Source organism: Trachurus trachurus, assembly GCF_905171665.1.
Source record: "Trachurus trachurus genome assembly, chromosome: 10".
NCBI lineage: Eukaryota > Metazoa > Chordata > Actinopteri > Carangiformes > Carangidae > Trachurus > Trachurus trachurus.
In genome coordinates, this window is record NC_139894.1 from 23,598,656 (window position 1) to 23,617,493 (window position 18,838).

Here is an 18,838-nt window from a genome sequence, read left to right on the forward strand (position 1 = left end):
AGAGTAAATCAGTGTTTTGGAGATATGGAGTTATATTAGTGAATTTTAGGATTAACATCCCAGCAGAGAAGCCAGAGACTCTGTACTGTTACATCAAGTATGAATGTCCATAAGTCTCTCTCCTGAGTAACTCACACAGATGGTGGAAAGCTCTGCAGCATCTTCATGTCTCATGGTTCCTCCCTCAATTCTTGAGAGGAAATCATTTTCTTTAGTTGAGTTTTATTATTCCAATACATGCGGGGAGTGCGTCAGTAGATTCTGTGGATTTAGCAGGAACTTATTATTACATTTTTCTTGCATAGTTTTCATTCTTTATTTGGATTTTGTCTACGCGGTGTGCATGGCGGGAAAATTGGTGAAGAAAGAAAAGGGGGGGGGGGGGGGCTGAGGGCCCTTTGGGTCCCTCAACATCCCTGTGTTGAATATGAAAATATATCATAGCATAATGTGTTCAGTATGCAAGCTTGAAGGAAACCATATGAAAGATCCCAGACAAAGAGCCTTCTGTGTTCCAACTGACCCCCTCCTCCCACCCCTATCCTTCGTCTGCTTCAACTGTGTGTGTGTGAGAGAGAGAGACGGAGAGACGGAGAGGGAGAGAGAAGGGAGAGGTAAAAGGGGGAGGTGTGTGTGCGGAGCTGTAGGAACTGAAAAGGGGCAGTACGCACTCTTGCTGCCTCACACAGCCAGACCCACTAGAATACAGGTGAGCAGCATGACTCAACCAGCACACACCAAACAGGAAGGAGTACTAAATCCTGGAATTTTATCTGTCGCTGTGAAAGTGTGATCGCTGCAGACTTTGTCACCTGCAGCCCATTATATTTATCTTTACAGGGTAAGACATTATCTTTGTTTGGAGCACAGAGAGAGAAAGTAGAGAGGGTGGGTGGGTGGGTGAACTGGTGCAGGAGAGGAGGGAAACTTTGAAATTCTTTGTTTGAGTAGATGACAAACATCTGTGGCTGCTGTTGTTTTCCCTCGGTGCAGGCTGCAGGCTCGCACAGGGGGTTGGCTGCCTGTATTAGCTCTGTGGTCACTGATATCCAAGGCTATTGTCCTGACTGCTTGGAGCCTGCTGTGGTGCCAGGTTATAGACTTGAACTGCACTGTGTAACTTTAGAGGGTGAATCCAATTAAAGACCTGGCTGGAGACTGTATTGACTTACATATATAAGTAATTGCTTCCTGTTAACACAACAGGTGAGGCCCATTAACTGCTTTACAGGGGGGCAACGCTAGGTTTTGTTCAGCCATACGCTACTTTGTGTATCATTGCAAATTATACCCCTTTAGTTTTGCTGTAAGTGAAGATACTTTGAAACTACAGAAAACTGTTTTGTCAATGCTTTGATGTATAAACAATAACTGCAAAAACAAGGGCAATAACATTCTGCAAATAATTCCTACAGCACTGATCTTACTTACTACCGTTCTACATTTTTAAAATGTGCTTGTACTTCCCTCCTTTCATGTCTAACAGTTTTCAGATTACGACTCTTGATTGTTTTAGAAGGGTCCTCCCTTTTGGCACCAGATCATACACACCTACTTGAAGTATTTATCTTTGCCTCCTGAAGTTCTCCACCTGTGAGTGTAAGAGAAGGATGAGCAGCACATGAAGCAGACACTTCATAACAAGAATCTTCCTCTGCATGATTTATGAATGCACTCGCAGGATTCCTAAAAGACGAAAAGAGAAACAAGGAGAAAGAAAGAGACACTTGTGACTTTCATTGGCGTCTGTGCCGTGCACTGTTTCAGATGTCAGTCACCAGGTTGCACAAGCTGGGGCATGTTGACTATCACAGCCTCCTGAGGAATTATGAACCAGGAATGCCAATTTTTGGAGCACAGCTCAAAATTATTTTGTAGTGCTGTTGCAAGGCGCTTGAATGGCTCTTTGTCTGAGCAAGAGAGAGAGAGAGAGAGAGAGCAAAAGGCCCTGCTGGAGCCTTTACAGTTTACAGCTGAATGATTTTTGCGTGTCAAACTGTAAAGGGGCCAGGTAAAGACAGGATGTGGCAGACACATAGCAGCTTTGCCCTGAAGGGATCCCATCATAAAAGCTTGCTAGTCAATGTCCTGACCAGATGCCTCATTATAAGCTTGGTAACTGATACACTGTAAAGTGGAATGGAATGCTCACTCACCTGACATCAACACATCTCACGTACCTCCGCACATATGCGCCCAGAGCGACTGATGATGTACAGATGCCATACCTGAGGTGAAAATGCATGCAAGTGTATGAATTATTAGGTGACAGACAAGCTTTCTACACGTTGTCTATTGATCCAGATGTGTAGTAAACGCACAAGACAAGAGCCACAAGGGACAAATTGATGATTACAGCTTGCACGGCAGCCAGAGCCATTTCTTTTGTGCATCATCACCCTGCGAGACATGCTGCAGAGACCTACGAATCCATCTTAGGCTGACGGTGTACAGGAACTCTGTGATTAAACACTGAAGTGGCCTACGGGCCAGACTGTAAATGATACCCTTGGCTGTAATCATGGAGGTCAATAGGTGGCACAGGAAAAGTGTGCGGGGGTTGGGAGCCGACTGGGACAGGTGGGCACCGTAAAATACTTTTTGAACTTGAAGGTAATTGAGGGGTAGAGGGCGGAAAGAGGAGAGATGACTTAAGGTCTTAGGTATGGCAAGGGAGATAGGATCAGTTGGAGCAGGGTAGATATCACAAAACAGCTTGGATGAAACATAACACCCAATCTGGAAATTAACAAACGGGGGATGAGGGAAAAGAAAAAAACAACAGATTGTGGCAGATGAGGATTTCAAGAGTCCACATGTTGGCGTTGTTTTATTTTTTCCCAGCCAGATTGATTATGTATCACTGCTGATATCAATTTCGAGTGTTCTACATCTGTTCTTTGTCTGGCAGTTCATAAATATTTTCAGCCCCCCTGGATCAAAGACAATGATTAAACTATATTTTAGTCAATATGGCACAGTGTTCCACAGCACAGCCTCGACATGTGTTCGCCTCTGCTCTCATTGATTACAATAAACTTGAAATCTTGGAGCAGCAGAGACAATTTTGAACAGAGAAAACGCTGTGAAACCCATAGGGGTTCAAGGTGAAAACAAATCTAAAAAGACAATGTCAGTTTCCAGATGAGATCAGAGTTGATTTCAACATGGGTCACACATCTGGGGGAATCAAAGGGCTGTTGTCTTAGTGTTTAAACAATACCAGCCTTCATCTCTTCTCACTTGCCCCGATCACACTTGTAAGCTAAACTGTGGAGAATTTTTGTTTTGTTTTTTCTACAGGGAGGTGGAGCAGTGTTTTGTTTGGGTTGATTGTGTTCAGGGGCCAATGAGCACTCCTCCTACAGACTGTCATGACTCAGCTGTCATGTCGGAGAGCATCTCCACAAAACACAGTCTTCAAGAGACACAGATATGTTCACAGTGCTTACACAGCTTAAGAAAAGATGAATGTGAGCGTGAAAGCTTTGCCTCTGAGGAATGTGTGAGAGGACATTTAAAAATAATGATTATGTGTGTGTGTGTGTGTGTGTGTGTGTGTGTGTGTGTGTGTGTGTGTGTGTGTGTGTGTGTGTGTGTGTGTGTGTGTGTGTGTGTGTGTGTGTGTGTGTGTGTGTGTGGTTATCTGCACAGGACCTCCGCTCCACAGTGTTAGAAAGGAAACTCACGAAACAGAAACAAATGCAACTGTGATCAACTTCAAGGAAAGGCAAGTCTGATCAAGGACAAGGACAAGAAAACACTGGTTTATCATTACAAACCTTTCCAGTGGATCTCATTAGCTTTGAAGTGAGAACATGACGCCGCTGATCCAATGAAACCATTTCTAGGATAAGCGTGAAGAATGCGATGGATGTCACTGAAGGACATCCAAATCTTTGTTTGTCTCTGCATGGAAATATCTAATCCACACTCACTTTCTGAGTGTACTGTCACATCAAAGGCCCCAGACACCGTGATAAAGCTAATTTTTCTTGGCAGGTTTTACAGATGTTCAGCGTTTGAGCTTTAATATATTGTGACCTTCCTGCCCTCTATGGAGACATCACTGAGTTTTATCATGTTCAGACTTTTATTAAGGCATGTCCTCATTTCCTTCTCCACCCTTTTAGCCTGACTAAAGTTCAAAGTGAGAGAGCTGGCCTCCATCTTTAAAAACAGAGAACTGGACTTTCATTGTCCCAAAAATGGACTTAAATTGAGATTTGTGGTTTTTGGAGGTAAACCAGTGTTCATTAAAAGTATAAAATGGTCCGCGCTGAGTATATTAAAATGCTCTTCAGACCACTTTTTCCCCCCAAATAACAGCCACTCATTGCAATTTGTTAAAACTGTGCACTCACTGTCGCTACTAGGTCGGGCACTTAAAACACAAACTTAAAGTCCCAGCGGTCAGAAAGTGGTGCCATTACACAAGGGGTGATGACAGAAAGTGGGACTCTTGTACCAGCTGATTGCCAAAGCTGTGGGTAGATGTGACATCCAGCTTTTGTCTGTACAAATGTCACATTTAAATAACATAACTGAAGAATATTGATGGTTTTGACATTTCCGCAACTGAATTAAACCTGCTCATTTCTCTTTTTTTCTACAGGTGGTTCTGGACAGCAAATGGACATGGAGATGATGGATTAGATGAACTCTAGTTTACCTTTTTTCACCACAATCAATTCTTCCCTTTGGTTCACCAAAACAGATTATCTTGAGGACTGACTGAATAATCAAAACACAGACTTCACGTCTTTTTTACAAGGAGCAAAACAAACCATAATAAATTCTGAACGAAGGAGCTGCTGACCACAGAACTACCAGATTTAAGACCAATCCTTAGTTGCTGATGCATTTCAGTATCATTTATAACAATTGTCAAAAGAAAGAGACTTTCTTCCTCATCAACCATGGTTTTGTAAATAAAGAAAGACAAGGGAATTGATGGTGTTGCTTTCAGAGTTTGCATTTGCGTTTAATGTACGAGAAATAACACAGGACACTTGAACAAAGCAACTCCAACTGAAATGAATGCTTTGGAGCTCTGAATACAAACCAGCCTCTGGAATGACCTTTCCAGAGTGAAATGTTATTCCTCACATGCACCTAACAGCAGGAAGTCGCCATATACACAGTTCCCCTTCGCGTCACTGTAGAGTTATGATCCCTGAGATAAAGGGCAGATCCTTTTCTTCGAGAGAAAAATAATCTGCAGGCAGGAGATTGGGATGCAGACGAAAAGCATGTTTTGGTGACCAAAATAGCAGAGGAGGAAGAGCGAAGTCTGGGAGAGAAAAAAAGGAGTATTAGAGAGATGCAAATAGAGAAGACTGGGCTGTTTCTCATCTTTCTTTGCCAGACTTTTAGCGGAGCACAACAAACTTGTGCAACTTTTTTGTGTGGCAGTTGTCCATGGGAACTCATCCAAGGCACACTGGAGCTGATCCTCCTGGGAGGTGCTCTTAGATAGAGAACAATACTTAATGCAGTCCAAAGTAAGAGCGCACTTCTTCCATCAAGTTTCAGCTGACTACGGAACAACATTTGGAAGGATTATTGCTGAAAGTAGAGCCATGACCGGAAGTCCCGACCTGGAAAGCTGAGCTACTTATTTTGTTCCGTTTTTTGTGTGTGTGTTTTTGTTTTATTTTCCTGCCAGTAAGGAATAACTCTTTCCAACTGGACAGAGGTTTCGTCTTATCAGGAGAGACGTTTGAGCTGACTGTAGCGAAACAGTCACAGTTCCCCCTGCTGAGGACTTTTGTTTACGCTGCAGCAGAAGCATTTAACCGTGGGTAGCGATGGATATGGAGAAGGGACATATGTCTGTCAGGAGAGGGGTGAGCTGGAGTCCAGGAGGATTGAGAAAACCTCTCCAGGCAGCGCAAGATACGCATACTCCTGGGACAGAATGCAATGCATCATGGGGGAAGACAGGAGTAAACAAAGAACAGATGAGCCGGAAAACAAGTAAGTGTTTGTTTATCTGGTGTTTTTTCTCCTTATTTGGGGTAAAAGCATTGTGTTACTCTGCTGCTTCCTAATGTAGCTGTAAATACATCTCCAGTGGCTTATTTGAAGTGCAGCCCTAATGCTACAGTATGGCTTGAACTGTTGTATGACCATATAAGAAAACCCACAGCTGAGTGGACTAGACAGAAAATAGAGAAAACAGGCAACCCTGCCTCATCAGTGCAACCTGACACAGTGAAATGCTCAATGAAACATCTGTTTCCATGCTGTAAAAATACATGCTGTCCTCATAGCAATGGAAATGCAATCATGCATCGCTGCTTAAGGGCAGTCTTTAACATAGCCACCAACAACAATGGGCTCACAAGTGTGAAAAGCTGTTTTGAAACTTCTTTAGACCTTTCGCAGCTGTCAACTCCCAGAGAGAGAAAACACAGAGGAATTAACATTCCCTAACAGCACCACAACATCATGTTGTTCAATATCAATATTAACAAACTACAAAACAATGGTCAACTGGAGGGATAATTACCTCTGGACTCTGACAGGTTTGTCAGATGCAGTATTCAAAGAGAGTCAAAGGACATTGTGCTGCAGGGAAGGAAAACAGAAAGGTCACGGCCATCAAATAACTGTTATGTAGTCAAGGCCCTGATAAACATCTATAGCCTCTGTGCTTCCAACACTGTTCCCATCACTCATTACTCACTAATTAGTTTCCTTAAATGGAACACACATCACCAAAAACAACAGAAAGGCACTGATTAAAGTTGAGTACACCTCTGCAGAGACCTTCCATAATGCACAAAAGTAACAATACGAGCAGCAGAGCTTGGTTTCAACCCCTGGCCTGGGGTTGTATTTCCCCCATGGGATCCACCAGGAGTTGAGGTCAAATCCAGTCTGGTAAGATCCCAGGACCTCGGTTAATCCTTGTCTTTCCATACCGCTTCACACATCACCCACGGGGGCTGGTGCTGTCATCCCGCTCACCCCACAGCCATCGCCCAGAGAAAGATAACATCCGACAGGGTAATCTGACCTTTGATACACAAATGCAGGGTTGGCCCCCTGACTTAAATCCTCCCGCTGTGGGGGAGTTTTCCCGTCTGCTCACACCCACGCAGGGGACGGAGGGCAGAAGGATGAGGTAGAGAAAGTTAGGGGGAAAGCAGGGGGGTGGGGGGGGAGTGGACAATGTGATGTGGAGGCTCTTGCATCATTGCTGAAGGCTGAGTTTTGACTCTGTTGGAGGGCAGGAAATTCCTATCCTGCCCTTGCAGGTTGTAGCTCAGGGCCCAGGGGGTTCAAAGAAGGCAGACATTCGATTGGGAGAGAGTGCACAGTTAAGGCACATGGTGATATCCAGACAGACACAGAGGGCAGGGGAGGTCAGCTGGAGGAGGGCTGCTGGAGCTCTGGTGTCCCAGTGGTCTAATCCATACACACATAAGCTGCAGTATCTCTAGGTCCAGTTTCCACTTCAAAGACTGCAACAAGGGTCAGACACCTCCCTGCCATCACAGGACATTAGACAGAGATAAGAAGCTCATGACTTGCCATTGATTGGACACCTCTCCAGAACTGTCAAAACAAAGTGTACACTGTGTGCTACATCGATACTCTCTCAACAGAAGCACTGGACTCTTCTCTCTCAGGCACAACTGGCTTTTTATAATTAGTGGAAACCCTGTGGAGGTGGTGGTAGCACAGATCTGAAGTGCAATAGACCTGGAGGCTGGATGACAGACAGTACAGCCTCCAGCTACAGAACCCCCCCCCCCTCCTTTCCTCCCAGCCCGCCCGCCTGCCTGCCTGCTTGCCTGTGTGTCTGTCTGTCTGTGAGCTGGAGCTGGAGAATAAGAAACCCGATCCCATGTCTCGCTACAGAAAGGGGGTGTGAAGCTATCAGACGCAGTTAAATTGAAAACTCCTCTGGAAGTACAACAAAACAGCAGAGCTCTGAATTTTGACATGAAAAAGGTAAGAGATGAGGCACTGTGGATCCTGCAAGATAAACTGAACTTTCAGTTAACTTTATTAACTTGTTATTATAGTCTGGAATTAAAAGTAAGGAGTTATTCATGCTTGCCTGTTTTGTGAAAAAACATTACTTGTTAGTAGCAGTATGATGTTTTTCCAACAGAAGACATCAGCTACTGCTCAAAAACCTACGGATTTTTTTTTCTCTCTCTCTCTCACAGCTTAGGAAGTTGTGAGGAAACTACTTCTTTTTTGTTTTTTTCATCCTTCATCCTTGATCTGTAATTTGCTCTTGAGCTTAGAAATACCACAAATTTAACTCTATAAGAGAGTTTTTAGAGAAGAGAAGATTTAATTCCATTTAATGTTTTTTCATTAACATCACCATGGCACAGCTAAGTTACTGCTGGTGTTTAATCAGATCATAACTAAGGCTTATTTTGATTTAAAATCAATTAACTTGAAAACTTAGAGGGAAAAACAAGATAAAATTCTCAACAGTCATAAAAGTCTCAGTATTTTGGTCATGCTACTAATCACTAAGGGGATTTGCACCTGTATGTTACTTGATAACCAGTCTGGCTCCCACTAGAGGTAGACATATACAGGGACAACCTTTCATATCCCTTGTATGTTCACATAGAGTGAATTATAAACAGTAAATGGCAAATAACAGCTGTTATATGGACGTGTGGAGGCGTTTTCACCTATATTGACAACCTTGATATAAAAAAAAAAAACCTGAATAGCATGACAGGGTTGGTTCACGTCTCTGAAGTGATTTATGCTTGTGTCAATAGCACTGTGCTTGCTTAAAATGCTGTGTAATAATGCTTTGATCCCTCTCAAATTGCTGCCACAAAATATGTAATGTGCTTGATGCATCTGCCTCTTTTAATGTCACTTTCTGGCTTTCATCTGTCAGCATCAGGTTGATTGATAGTATAGTGGAAAATTACACTGATGCATTTCCCTACAGACACAACACTCATTGTCAAAGGGTGTAATTTTGTGCTTGTAAATGCATTGCAAATGTTTAAAATCTAAAGAGGCCCCACAATCCCTCATTACTTATTAAAACAATAGGGTAAATATTATATAATAAACATATGCCCTTGAACTTTAGATAGTATATGTAAAAGAAACCCCACAAAGAGTTAATCAAATTACTGTGAGGGCAGACTCAAAAATGTCTGTAAAATCAATGACAGATGCATAATATGCCTTTTACTGGGGAACTGATCATGTTAGCTTTATACTCTGTGCCAGGAAAAAGTGCATGCAGAGTGAGTTATACGGGACAGCTTTACAAGTGATTGATTTAAGCATAATTATTGTGATTGGCACATGATTACATCAAATAATGTAGCTGTCTGGATCCATCACCTTATTAAATGAGGAAAGAGTCATGACTATGCCAGCTGTCTGAGAAACCTACTCAAGGGATGTTGAATATCTTCCACTCGTCGGTTAGATGAATTAAATGAATAAGCCACAGTAAGTTCATTTGGTTTAAAATGTCTGTGACTGCAGGTTTTTATTGTTTTAAAAATAGGTGCAGCTTTAATTTTCCTCTGCAGTGATGCAGTCGCTATATTTAAGATGGGAACACTTGATTGTATAGTATGTATATAGACAGCAGTCGAAAGATGTCATTTTTGGAAGCTGTAGATTGTTAAAATGGTCTATTAAGGGTTTGAGCTGCAGTATTGCACAAATTAACTAGAGAGAGAAACCAAAGGCATGTTGGCCGCTCAGGCAGGGAGTTTTCTCAGCGGTGGAGGAATGCTCTGGGAGGGACTACTGCAGATGGCAGAGGAAATAGCTCCACTGCCTGGAATGGAGCTCTTAAGCTCAGAAAACAAACTGTCAGTTTTAACATGGACATATTTTAGCTCTTAATTTCAAAGCAGTCAGCAAAACTGCACTGTAAGGCACTGATCTTTTTCTTTTTTTGGTAGACTACTATGGCAGACAATGACCCAGATCTTTTTATTAACTTGAGCCACCAAGCTTTTAAATGTCTTTTTATTTAACTGTTTGTATGAAATGTTTTTCTGCCGACGTCTGTTAGTTCTTTGTCTTCAGCTGCACTCTGCTCAGTCAAATGTCCTCAAAGCTGTATTTTTCTCGCTTGATTGGTTAGAATCAAAAGTACTGCAAAGAACAATAAAAACCATATGGTGCAGAAACAATTATGTGGGTTTTAAAGGGAATATTCAATCCCAGACTTGTTAAAAATTTGTCCTTGCTGGTTCTCTCTATTGGTACATAAAAGCAATGTGGTGAGCTTTAATTAGATGTTGAGGGAGAGTTATTTGTTTGAATAGAAGATGTAAGTCTCCCAAAGTCAGGGTCCCTTTGATCATCAATCAAACATCTCTGGTATGGGAGGAGAAAAAACAAAATCCCTTGTTTCTCTTATTGATCAGACTGTCCACTCTCTCTCCATCTGTCTCACTCCAGATCTGACCCGGAGCGCCAGTTTATCTGAGAAGGAGCTCAAAGAGGCTCGAGTCAGGAGTCAGATCATCGCGGCTCAGCTCACCATCCCATCCAACTCCAGCTCCAGAGGCGTGCAGCTCTTCAACCGCCGCAAGCAGAGAGTCAACGCCTTTACGCTCAAAAGCCACGGAGAGGGGTCAGAAGAGGACAGAGTGGAGAATGTGAAAACTAACTCCTTGTCTAACAGGCCAACATGGGCAGAGAGGAGCAGTGAGGAGAAAGACAGAAATCTCAACTTAAAGAACAGCTCTACCAGGCCACTCTTCTCACCACCACCACTTGTGAGGGTACCTGCGGTAGTTGATATCATGGAAGAGCCAGGTAAATATTCCCACAAAGAAGAGGACATGGAGGACAGTGTTATCCAAGAGAGACATTTCCTCCCTGTCAAGGAAGAGCAGGAGGACGAAGAAGAGGCAAGAGATAAAATCCATGAGGACAAAGTCAAGGATGAGATTTCCTCTGGAGGTGATAGCACTGATCCAGTCATGATGGGACATGATGAGGAGGAGATTGAGCTAAATGGGGGCCACACAGAGCCAGCTCCCCAGGGACAGCTTCTTAATGGCTGCCACAGGGCCTCTGGACCTGAGAGGGTCTCTGTGTCCACGTCCAAGCAGACAAGTTCCATCATCAATCGAACTGCCAGGCCATTTTTCTCCCCACCGACAGTGCAGTCTCCAGAGGCATCCAGTCCTGTCATGGACATCCCCTCTCCTCCTTCTTACACTACGCCTCCTCTCCCTGCTTTCACCGCTCCCCAACCTGGGGCCTTCTCACCTCCACCTCCGCCTCCATCGTACCCTACACCTCCACTACCAGCCTTCACAAACCAACCCCCACAGGCCTACCACTCCAGCCCACCTCCGATGTCTCCTGTGATACTGCCTACCTCCCCTCCGCCATCCCAGTTCCCTGCTTCCTCTGTATCTCAGTACCCACCAATGCCTCATTATGGCCCTCCCACGGCCCCAAAGCCATCCGCCTTTGTTCCTCAGCCCACCGGTGATAGGAAGCCATCCAAAACGGGAATCCTTGAGGAGGGGGCTGCCGCTGCCAGGAGGGCAAGTAGGAAATCAATGTTCACATTCAAAGAGAAGCCAGGGGTAGCTCCGAACCCTGAGCTGCTCTCTCTGGTGCAAGGGGTGGATGAAAGGAAGAAACATGGACACAGATCTGTGCCTGAGCCAACATCTGAGGAGGAGTTACTGGCTCTGGGGGCTGAGGCATCCAACTTCCTTGCCGAGGAAGAGACCAGGGCAGAGCCGGCTAAAGCTCCAGAATGGGCCTCCTGTCTTAAGAGCTCCAGGACCCGACCAAGGGCAGAGCACAGGCCAGAACAGGCCCTCTCCAATGTTTCAGGAAAGGGGGCTGAACTGTTTGCCAAGCGTCAATCCAGGATGGAGAAATATGTTGTTGAGAATCAGAAAGCAGGACAAATCAGGTCTCCTTCTCCCACAATGTCTCTCCCTCCATCTTGGGTTTACCCATCCAACATGCCTGGTAGGGTCAAGGCCATCGCTAAAAACTCTGATATAAGCGCTCAGTTGTCACAAAACCTAAAAGCCCAACAAACAGTTAAGCAAAAACCGAGGCAGACAGCTCCAGCACCACAGCCAATTCCAGAGCCGACTCCTTTAGAAAATGGATGCTCCAAGATAGAGATGGACCTATCGAGGCACCGGCCATACCAACTTGATTCATCCCTCTTCACCTTTAACCCAGTCAAGGACCCCATTAGTACACTACCCAGAGGAGCCCCAAAGGCCAAGAACCTGGTCACCCAAACATTCACCAGACAGACTTCCCTCCCTAACCACGCTCCCTCTCACTTCAGTACCCAGCGGATGTCTCCTCAGGTGCCTCTCAGCCCCACAGCAGGAGGGGAATATCTGTCAAATCCAGCCTCTGGGCAGCAGAGGATCAACTCTCCCATGCCTGCCTTTTCTCCTGAGCGAGTGTCCTCTCCCCGGTCAGGTGTCCAGGCACCGAGGCCTACATTTTCTGCCAAGAAGGCAGGGATTGCACCACAGGTGTGGAGACCCTCTCTGTTTTATTTTTAGAAGATGTGTTTACATCAGAGGGATTGGCTCTTTTGAAAGAGATTACACACAAAGTAGTTTTAGAGGGTTTAAGATTTAAAATTTACTGCACTTTTTACTAAACGTGTGCCTTCCTGTGTCTCTTCTCTCCTACTGTAGATACATAATATGGAATATTTTTGCATGTGAAATGTTTAGATTCTGAAATATATAAAAAAAAAGAGTACCCCATATCACAAGATACTTATGCTACAAGTATTGTAAATGCAGATGTAATTTACATCCTCTTTAATTATGTAAATGAAGGAATTATTATTGTGCACTGAATCTTCAGATGAACTTGTTTACGTTCCACATGAGGAAACACTCAGAAAGTGAAAAAAATACTTAGTCGCAACAAAAATGTGCCTTGACGTAATCAGATAAGTTGCCATAGCCAAAGCCGCAACGCACATCTGCTCTCAAAAACTTCCATTTTCACTGCATCTTAAAATATGATGAGAAACAACCTCACACTTTTTCCGCTTTGTCTCCCAGTTCTGTGGGCACCAGGGTGATGCTGCTTCACAAAACACTTAAACAGATGGTCTGGCATCTGCTTTATGATCTATGATTTGAAATTTAATGCTGCTCACTGACACGAGAGTTACAGCAACAGAGGTCCTTTTATGTCTTTATGTCTTCACAATAATATACTCTGCCTTCTTGCATTTTCTACCTAATTACTGTTGCTAATGTGGGTGTCTATTTGGATTCCTTGATGTTTTAAATTGGCAGGCTGTATAGTAATTTGCATCATGCATCTACATGTATTGTTTCTGTGACGTAAACAGTAATTCCAGAAGTATTTTCTCAGAGGGCGCCATCAGTCACTGCTGATTTAGACAACACAGTTAATGCATGTTACTTTTCATAAACCTTGATTTACTGCTCTTCTCTGCTGTTATCTTCTCTGTTATGATTGTTTTTTCTGTGTTAAAGTGAAACTTTCCTTCTCTGATTAAAGCTTTATGCTAATACTCTACTATGACCTCTTTCTCCTTTTTCTAATTTCCCAACTTCACTGACTTCTTTCATCCATTTAATTTCACTGATAAGTGTTTGCTCTTTCACTTTCCTGCCTTTCTTGCAATTACTGCAAACACTTGAATATGCAAATAAACCCACTGCCTCCGTTAAGTACACTGATAATTTACAAAAGGTCGCAGCTTTCTTTTAAACACATATGTGACATTTAAAGTTCAAAAATAATTATTTCTGCGGGACACTGGAAGATATCTTACGCCTTCCTGAGAATCTGAGTTATTTGTGTTTGTGTCAAGACCTGACCCTCGGTCTTGTTTCATCCTCAGGGGCTTAGACACTCTACAAATGATATGACCCTTGACATGGGCCTTCTGTCTTCCACAGATGCCCTTAACATTTGAAATATGGCCATTAACATTCATCTCAAAGGACCAAAACTTTATCTATCTTTATACTATTATCTTGAGCAGAGATAGTTAGTTCTTCATTAGTATGTGCATAGCATGGAATGCCACCCTTGCTGCAGTTGAGTAACTTCATATCCCTGTAAAGGTTAAACACCTTGGGGAGGCCATATGACAGTAACTTGATAGAGACACTAAAGACTGGGCCTATGCATACTGGTGGCCTGGCTTATTGAAGAAACACATACAGCAGAAGGGAATACACTTAGATGACCTGACTACCATTTGGACTCAGACTTCAGTTAAAAGTTTGTCAAATTTCACAGGGAGGATGAGTCTTTTATGAACCAATTCAGAGAATAAACATAAGCACCTTGTCATGGTCAGTCAAAACTGTAGCATTTAAGGACATAATGTCCAGACACTACAGCCTCTTACTGTGCATGTTTGTGTATTATAATTGTATACTGTATGTGTTTTCAAGAATCTAAAAACATTATTTGTCATTGCCAACAGGCACCAAAGGACCCCATTGGCACCCGTAGTGAGACCTCTATGACAACTGGGACACCCAGTTTCTCTAGACGTTTCAGCAGCCCAGAGGGTCCAACCACTGGAACCTGTGCTCCCAGTCTCCAAACTAATCGTCTCTCCAGCACCACCTCCTTCCGCTCAGTCACTTCCCCTGTCTCCTCTCCAAGGGGTACAAGATGCCAATCTCCAATGGCCAATCAGAATATCCAGTTTTCCACTGTTACCTCCACTCCAGCATCCAGACCCTTCCAAACGTCTACAGCCACCTCTCCACGCTCACCTCCTTGGGGTTCAAGATGTCAATCCCCAATGGTAAGCCAGAGTGCTTCCACTGTCATCTCCTCTTCTGCATTTAGACCCTCCCAAAACGCAACAGCCACATCCCCACCCTGTCCTCCTTGGGGGTCAAGATGCCAGTCCCCAATGGTGAGCCAAAATGCCCATTCTTCCACTGTTTCTTCTGTCTCTGCATCAAGACCTCCCCAAACTTCTAAAACTACTTCTCCTTGGGGATCAAGATGCCAGTCCCCAATGGTCAGCCAGAATACCTCCACTGCTGTCTACTCATCCACATCCAGACCCTCCCAAACACCTACAGTGACATATCCTGTCTCTCCTCCTTGGGGGTCACGTTCCCAGTCTCCTGCCCTCTCCCAGACCAGTTTATCGTTCTCCACTACTAAGCCTCTGTACACATCTTCTGTCACCTCCCCTATAACCCCAGCCAAAGACAGTCTGTGCATGTCTCCCAATGTTAATAACTTAGACTCAAAGGCCAACCATCGCCTCCTGGCAAAGAACATCATCAATGCGGCCAAACGTAAAAACAGCCCCTCCCCTGGTGCACTGAGCAGTCACAGCCTCCCCATCTCACCTCTGGGAAATTCTGGCTACGACTGTCACAAACCACCCATAAGCCCCTTCCAGTTGCGGGCATCGGGGGCACAGTCCCCTACCTTCACCAGCCCCCCTCTCACCCCAACACAGAGGATCTGTTCCCCTGTGAGGCTTTACAACACTCGCTCCCTCACAGACTCTGATGCCTCTGTTGAGTCTGAGGACTCAGGCCTCCGGTCACCTGGCCTGCACTCCTATAACACCTGTCCCCGTGGCTGGGGTGGAAGTCTGAGGGTGAAGAGAAGCACTGTCTCCACTGACCTGTGAGAGAGAGTATGAATGAATGTCCATTAAAATTGCAGTTTTCATAAACTCCTCTGCCATTGGATCAACTGGTAAAATATTGTCTGATGAAGTTTCTTCAGATTAATATTAGTTACCTTTCTGCAACATTGAGTGTCCATCCTGGACAATGGTTAATATTGTATCAAGGTAGTATCAATATTTTATATGACTCACATTCATAGTGCAGACTGACAAGAACAAGCTTTTGATATAACACAGTTGCTGTAGCTTGTACGCGTCGCTTCTTACATACCAATAGGTGCAAAGACTCAAAATAGCCAAAGATATTTGACTTCACTCCAAATGAATACTTCTTACATCTTTAGAACAAACATACCTTCACTGTATCTATGATTACAGTAAAATTTTGTTAAAGTAAAGGGGTATCAGTTTTGAATGTTATCGAATAATTATCTTTATATTTGCTGGTCTTATGAAAGTTAAAGAGAGGGACTTTAAGTTTTAAGGGCATAGAAGGGACACACAAAGTGAACATTGTGTAAATACATATCTTGTTGGACTATACAGGACTTTGGTTGAGGCTTTCTCCTTGTTCTGTATTAATAATGGATCAAATTTAACTACACAGTGAATTCATAATTCACAACATTAATAATGAATATTGATCTAGACAATTCTATAGGGTAAATGAGTTTCCATTATTCTTTCCTAGACAAAAATACTGTGGCAGGTGGGGCATGATATTCATATTTATCATACATGGTAAAAGTATTCACCACAGTTTATTATCCATTTTAATCGATGGAAAACAATTAATATGCTTAATTATCACAGTGCAATAATCAGTTTAACACAATGTATATACAGTCTGTCGCTTTATGTACTGCATTTGCTGAAATTAATGTAAGGTTTACAGATAAATAGATGTCAAAGAATGACAGGAAAAGAGCGGGCAGCGTTGAGTGTAGAGAGTTATGTAAGGGTCAGATGGGGCATAGACGCACTGTTTCCATGTTTCAGGAAAAAAGAAATCAATGTTTTTTTACAGCTGATTTTCAAAAATTGATGAAGAACAATTTTAGGAACAAAATGTTAGTGCTTAGCAAAATTGATGGCATATTGATTGTAATAATATTGGAGTATGATGTATGTATGCCTAATTTTGTTGCTTGTTGGTTTCATTTCCATGTCTTTATGAGCAACCTAATCATCCTTTGTGCCTGTACTTGGTCTGCGAAGTGCCTGTTTGCGTGAGGTTTAAAAGCAAAGTTGTATGTTACACAAGTGGAGAAGGTACAACAATATGTTATTGTTGAAATTCCATGAGAAAAGGGTTAGAGTAATGCTGTATGTTGTGAATTATTATCTGAGTCTTGAGGAAAGGATTTGTAGAAAGATATGTATTTTAAATACATATGAAAGTCTAACTGTACAGTATCTTTATCTTCTGAAGTTTCTTTTTATACAAGATTTGCACTTCTTTCATTCCATTTCAGCAGCTAAGTTCACATTGTTTAAAACTTGATTGGCTCAAACATGTGTCATTCACAAAGCCAGAAATAAAAACCCTGCTGTAAAAATCAGAACATTCCTGTACGACAATATGTTGGTATGATGGTGGCAAGCTGTAAACCAAACTGCTGCCGTCAGACCACAGTTAGCTCTCTGTTTCAACTGTGGGAAGACTAAACGCCATTTCACACCATTCTCATCTTGCCCAGTCCTGCACCAGCACACACAACAGATCATCCCTTCATTCCCTGGCATGCAGGCCAAAAGGATCAGCTGAATATTCAGTTTGTCTCTGGAGTGACAGGGACACCTGCTACATGGTGACCTGGCTCCTTCAGCAGGATTAAGCCTCTCACTGTCCTGGATTGGTTTCAACCTGCTTCACCTCTGGACAGACCAAATACTGCCAGTATCCAAACACAGAGATGAATCATTAGAGTTTTGAGGGGTTTTTCATTATTATTACTCTGTCTCTCCTGCATGTTTTCATTACAACCCATGTTGTATTTCATAACTGTATGATTTCAGAAAATGAAAGCAAAATAAAAAGTGATGACACACCATTTATAATAATCTGTAGTTTGTTGTCTCATTGTTTTACTTCATAAATCACCTGAACTGAAAGCAGCAATAAAACAAGTAAAAATGTAAAAACCTTACCATCCAAAAATTTCAAGCTTAGAGCACGTCATCCAAAACTGAGGGGTTTAGTTCCCCTTTAAACATTGGGGAGCTGGTCGCTGGGTGCACAACTATTCATTCTACAAGAGGGTCCATACAGTCAAATTAGTTATTATGTTTGTTTGTTTTTTAAGTATGTTTTGGGCTATTATTTGCTTTTCTTTGATAGGATAGCGATATAGGCAGGAAAGTAGGGAGAGAGACTGGGGGAATGGTAAAAGATGATAAAAGAGACCAGTCCCATTTATCAAGGGTTCATAGACTGCCATCTGTAGGACTCTGGATAGAAGTTCAAATGAAGCAACGCTGGTTTAAACTGTTTCTCTGCATGCAACAGTTTCCCCAAAATAAACATTTTATGTATTACATCATGGTCTCTATTTTCTTTCCAATTATTTCTCATATTATTAAAATGAGGCACTCTCTATTTGTCTCCAATTGTTGAAAACTATTAAATTAAGAACAAATGTCATTCCTAATAGACCACGTTCACTGCAGACATTTTAACATGTCGTAGGAGGAAAAGCACAGGTGCAGTTACAGTAATTACAGTAATGAATGATGGTGGCATTACTTTTAGTTAACAGAGGAGTCATTAATGATACTGCCAGTTTTGACTGGCAGAGGCCAGTGTGTTGGAATGAAAAGAAATAAGAAATAAAAGAAGAAGAAAAAAACTAAACCCTCTCTGTCCAGTGCCTGTATTAATCATCTACTTGTGGTGACCTTTATTTTCAGTCACAATATGGTGTGGCATCAGTCCTAACCTGGATACACACTTAGCCTATCACATCCTATGATTACAATTAACAAGATTATAACACAGCTGCTGTGTTGGGAAATGGGAAATATGTGTTAGATATCACACCATTCAACTCCAAAAGTGAAAGACTTGCAAGAAAACTGCAAATAAGGTGTCATCCAGTGAGCAGGCTTGAGAGAGACATAAGCACCGAACTGAGCGGTTTCTCATTTACGCCTCTTCTCGTTTTGTGTTGTTGAATATAAATTAGAATAATTAAAATA

At 42.8% G+C, this 18,838-nt stretch overlaps 1 protein-coding gene across 2 annotated transcripts; it reads left to right on the forward strand.

Annotated features, from left to right (window-relative positions):
• Positions 1-716: 716 nt before the first annotated feature.
• Positions 717-17,677, forward strand: synpo (synaptopodin). 2 transcript variants are annotated; one of them, XM_083980846.1, is made up of 4 exons: positions 717-841; positions 4,616-5,979; positions 10,432-12,503; positions 14,459-17,677. In XM_083980846.1, the coding sequence occupies exons 2-4, from the start codon at positions 5,811-5,813 to the stop codon at positions 15,638-15,640; spliced, it is 3,423 nt and encodes a 1,140-aa protein (XP_083836972.1). In that variant the 5' UTR covers positions 717-841; positions 4,616-5,810; the 3' UTR covers positions 15,641-17,677. The 2 variants fall into 2 exon arrangements, with proteins under 2 accessions (XP_083836972.1, XP_083836973.1); XM_083980847.1 differs by lacking the exons at positions 717-841; positions 4,616-5,979 and adding an exon at positions 7,790-7,965.
• The last annotated feature ends 1,161 nt before the right edge of the window (positions 17,678-18,838 follow it).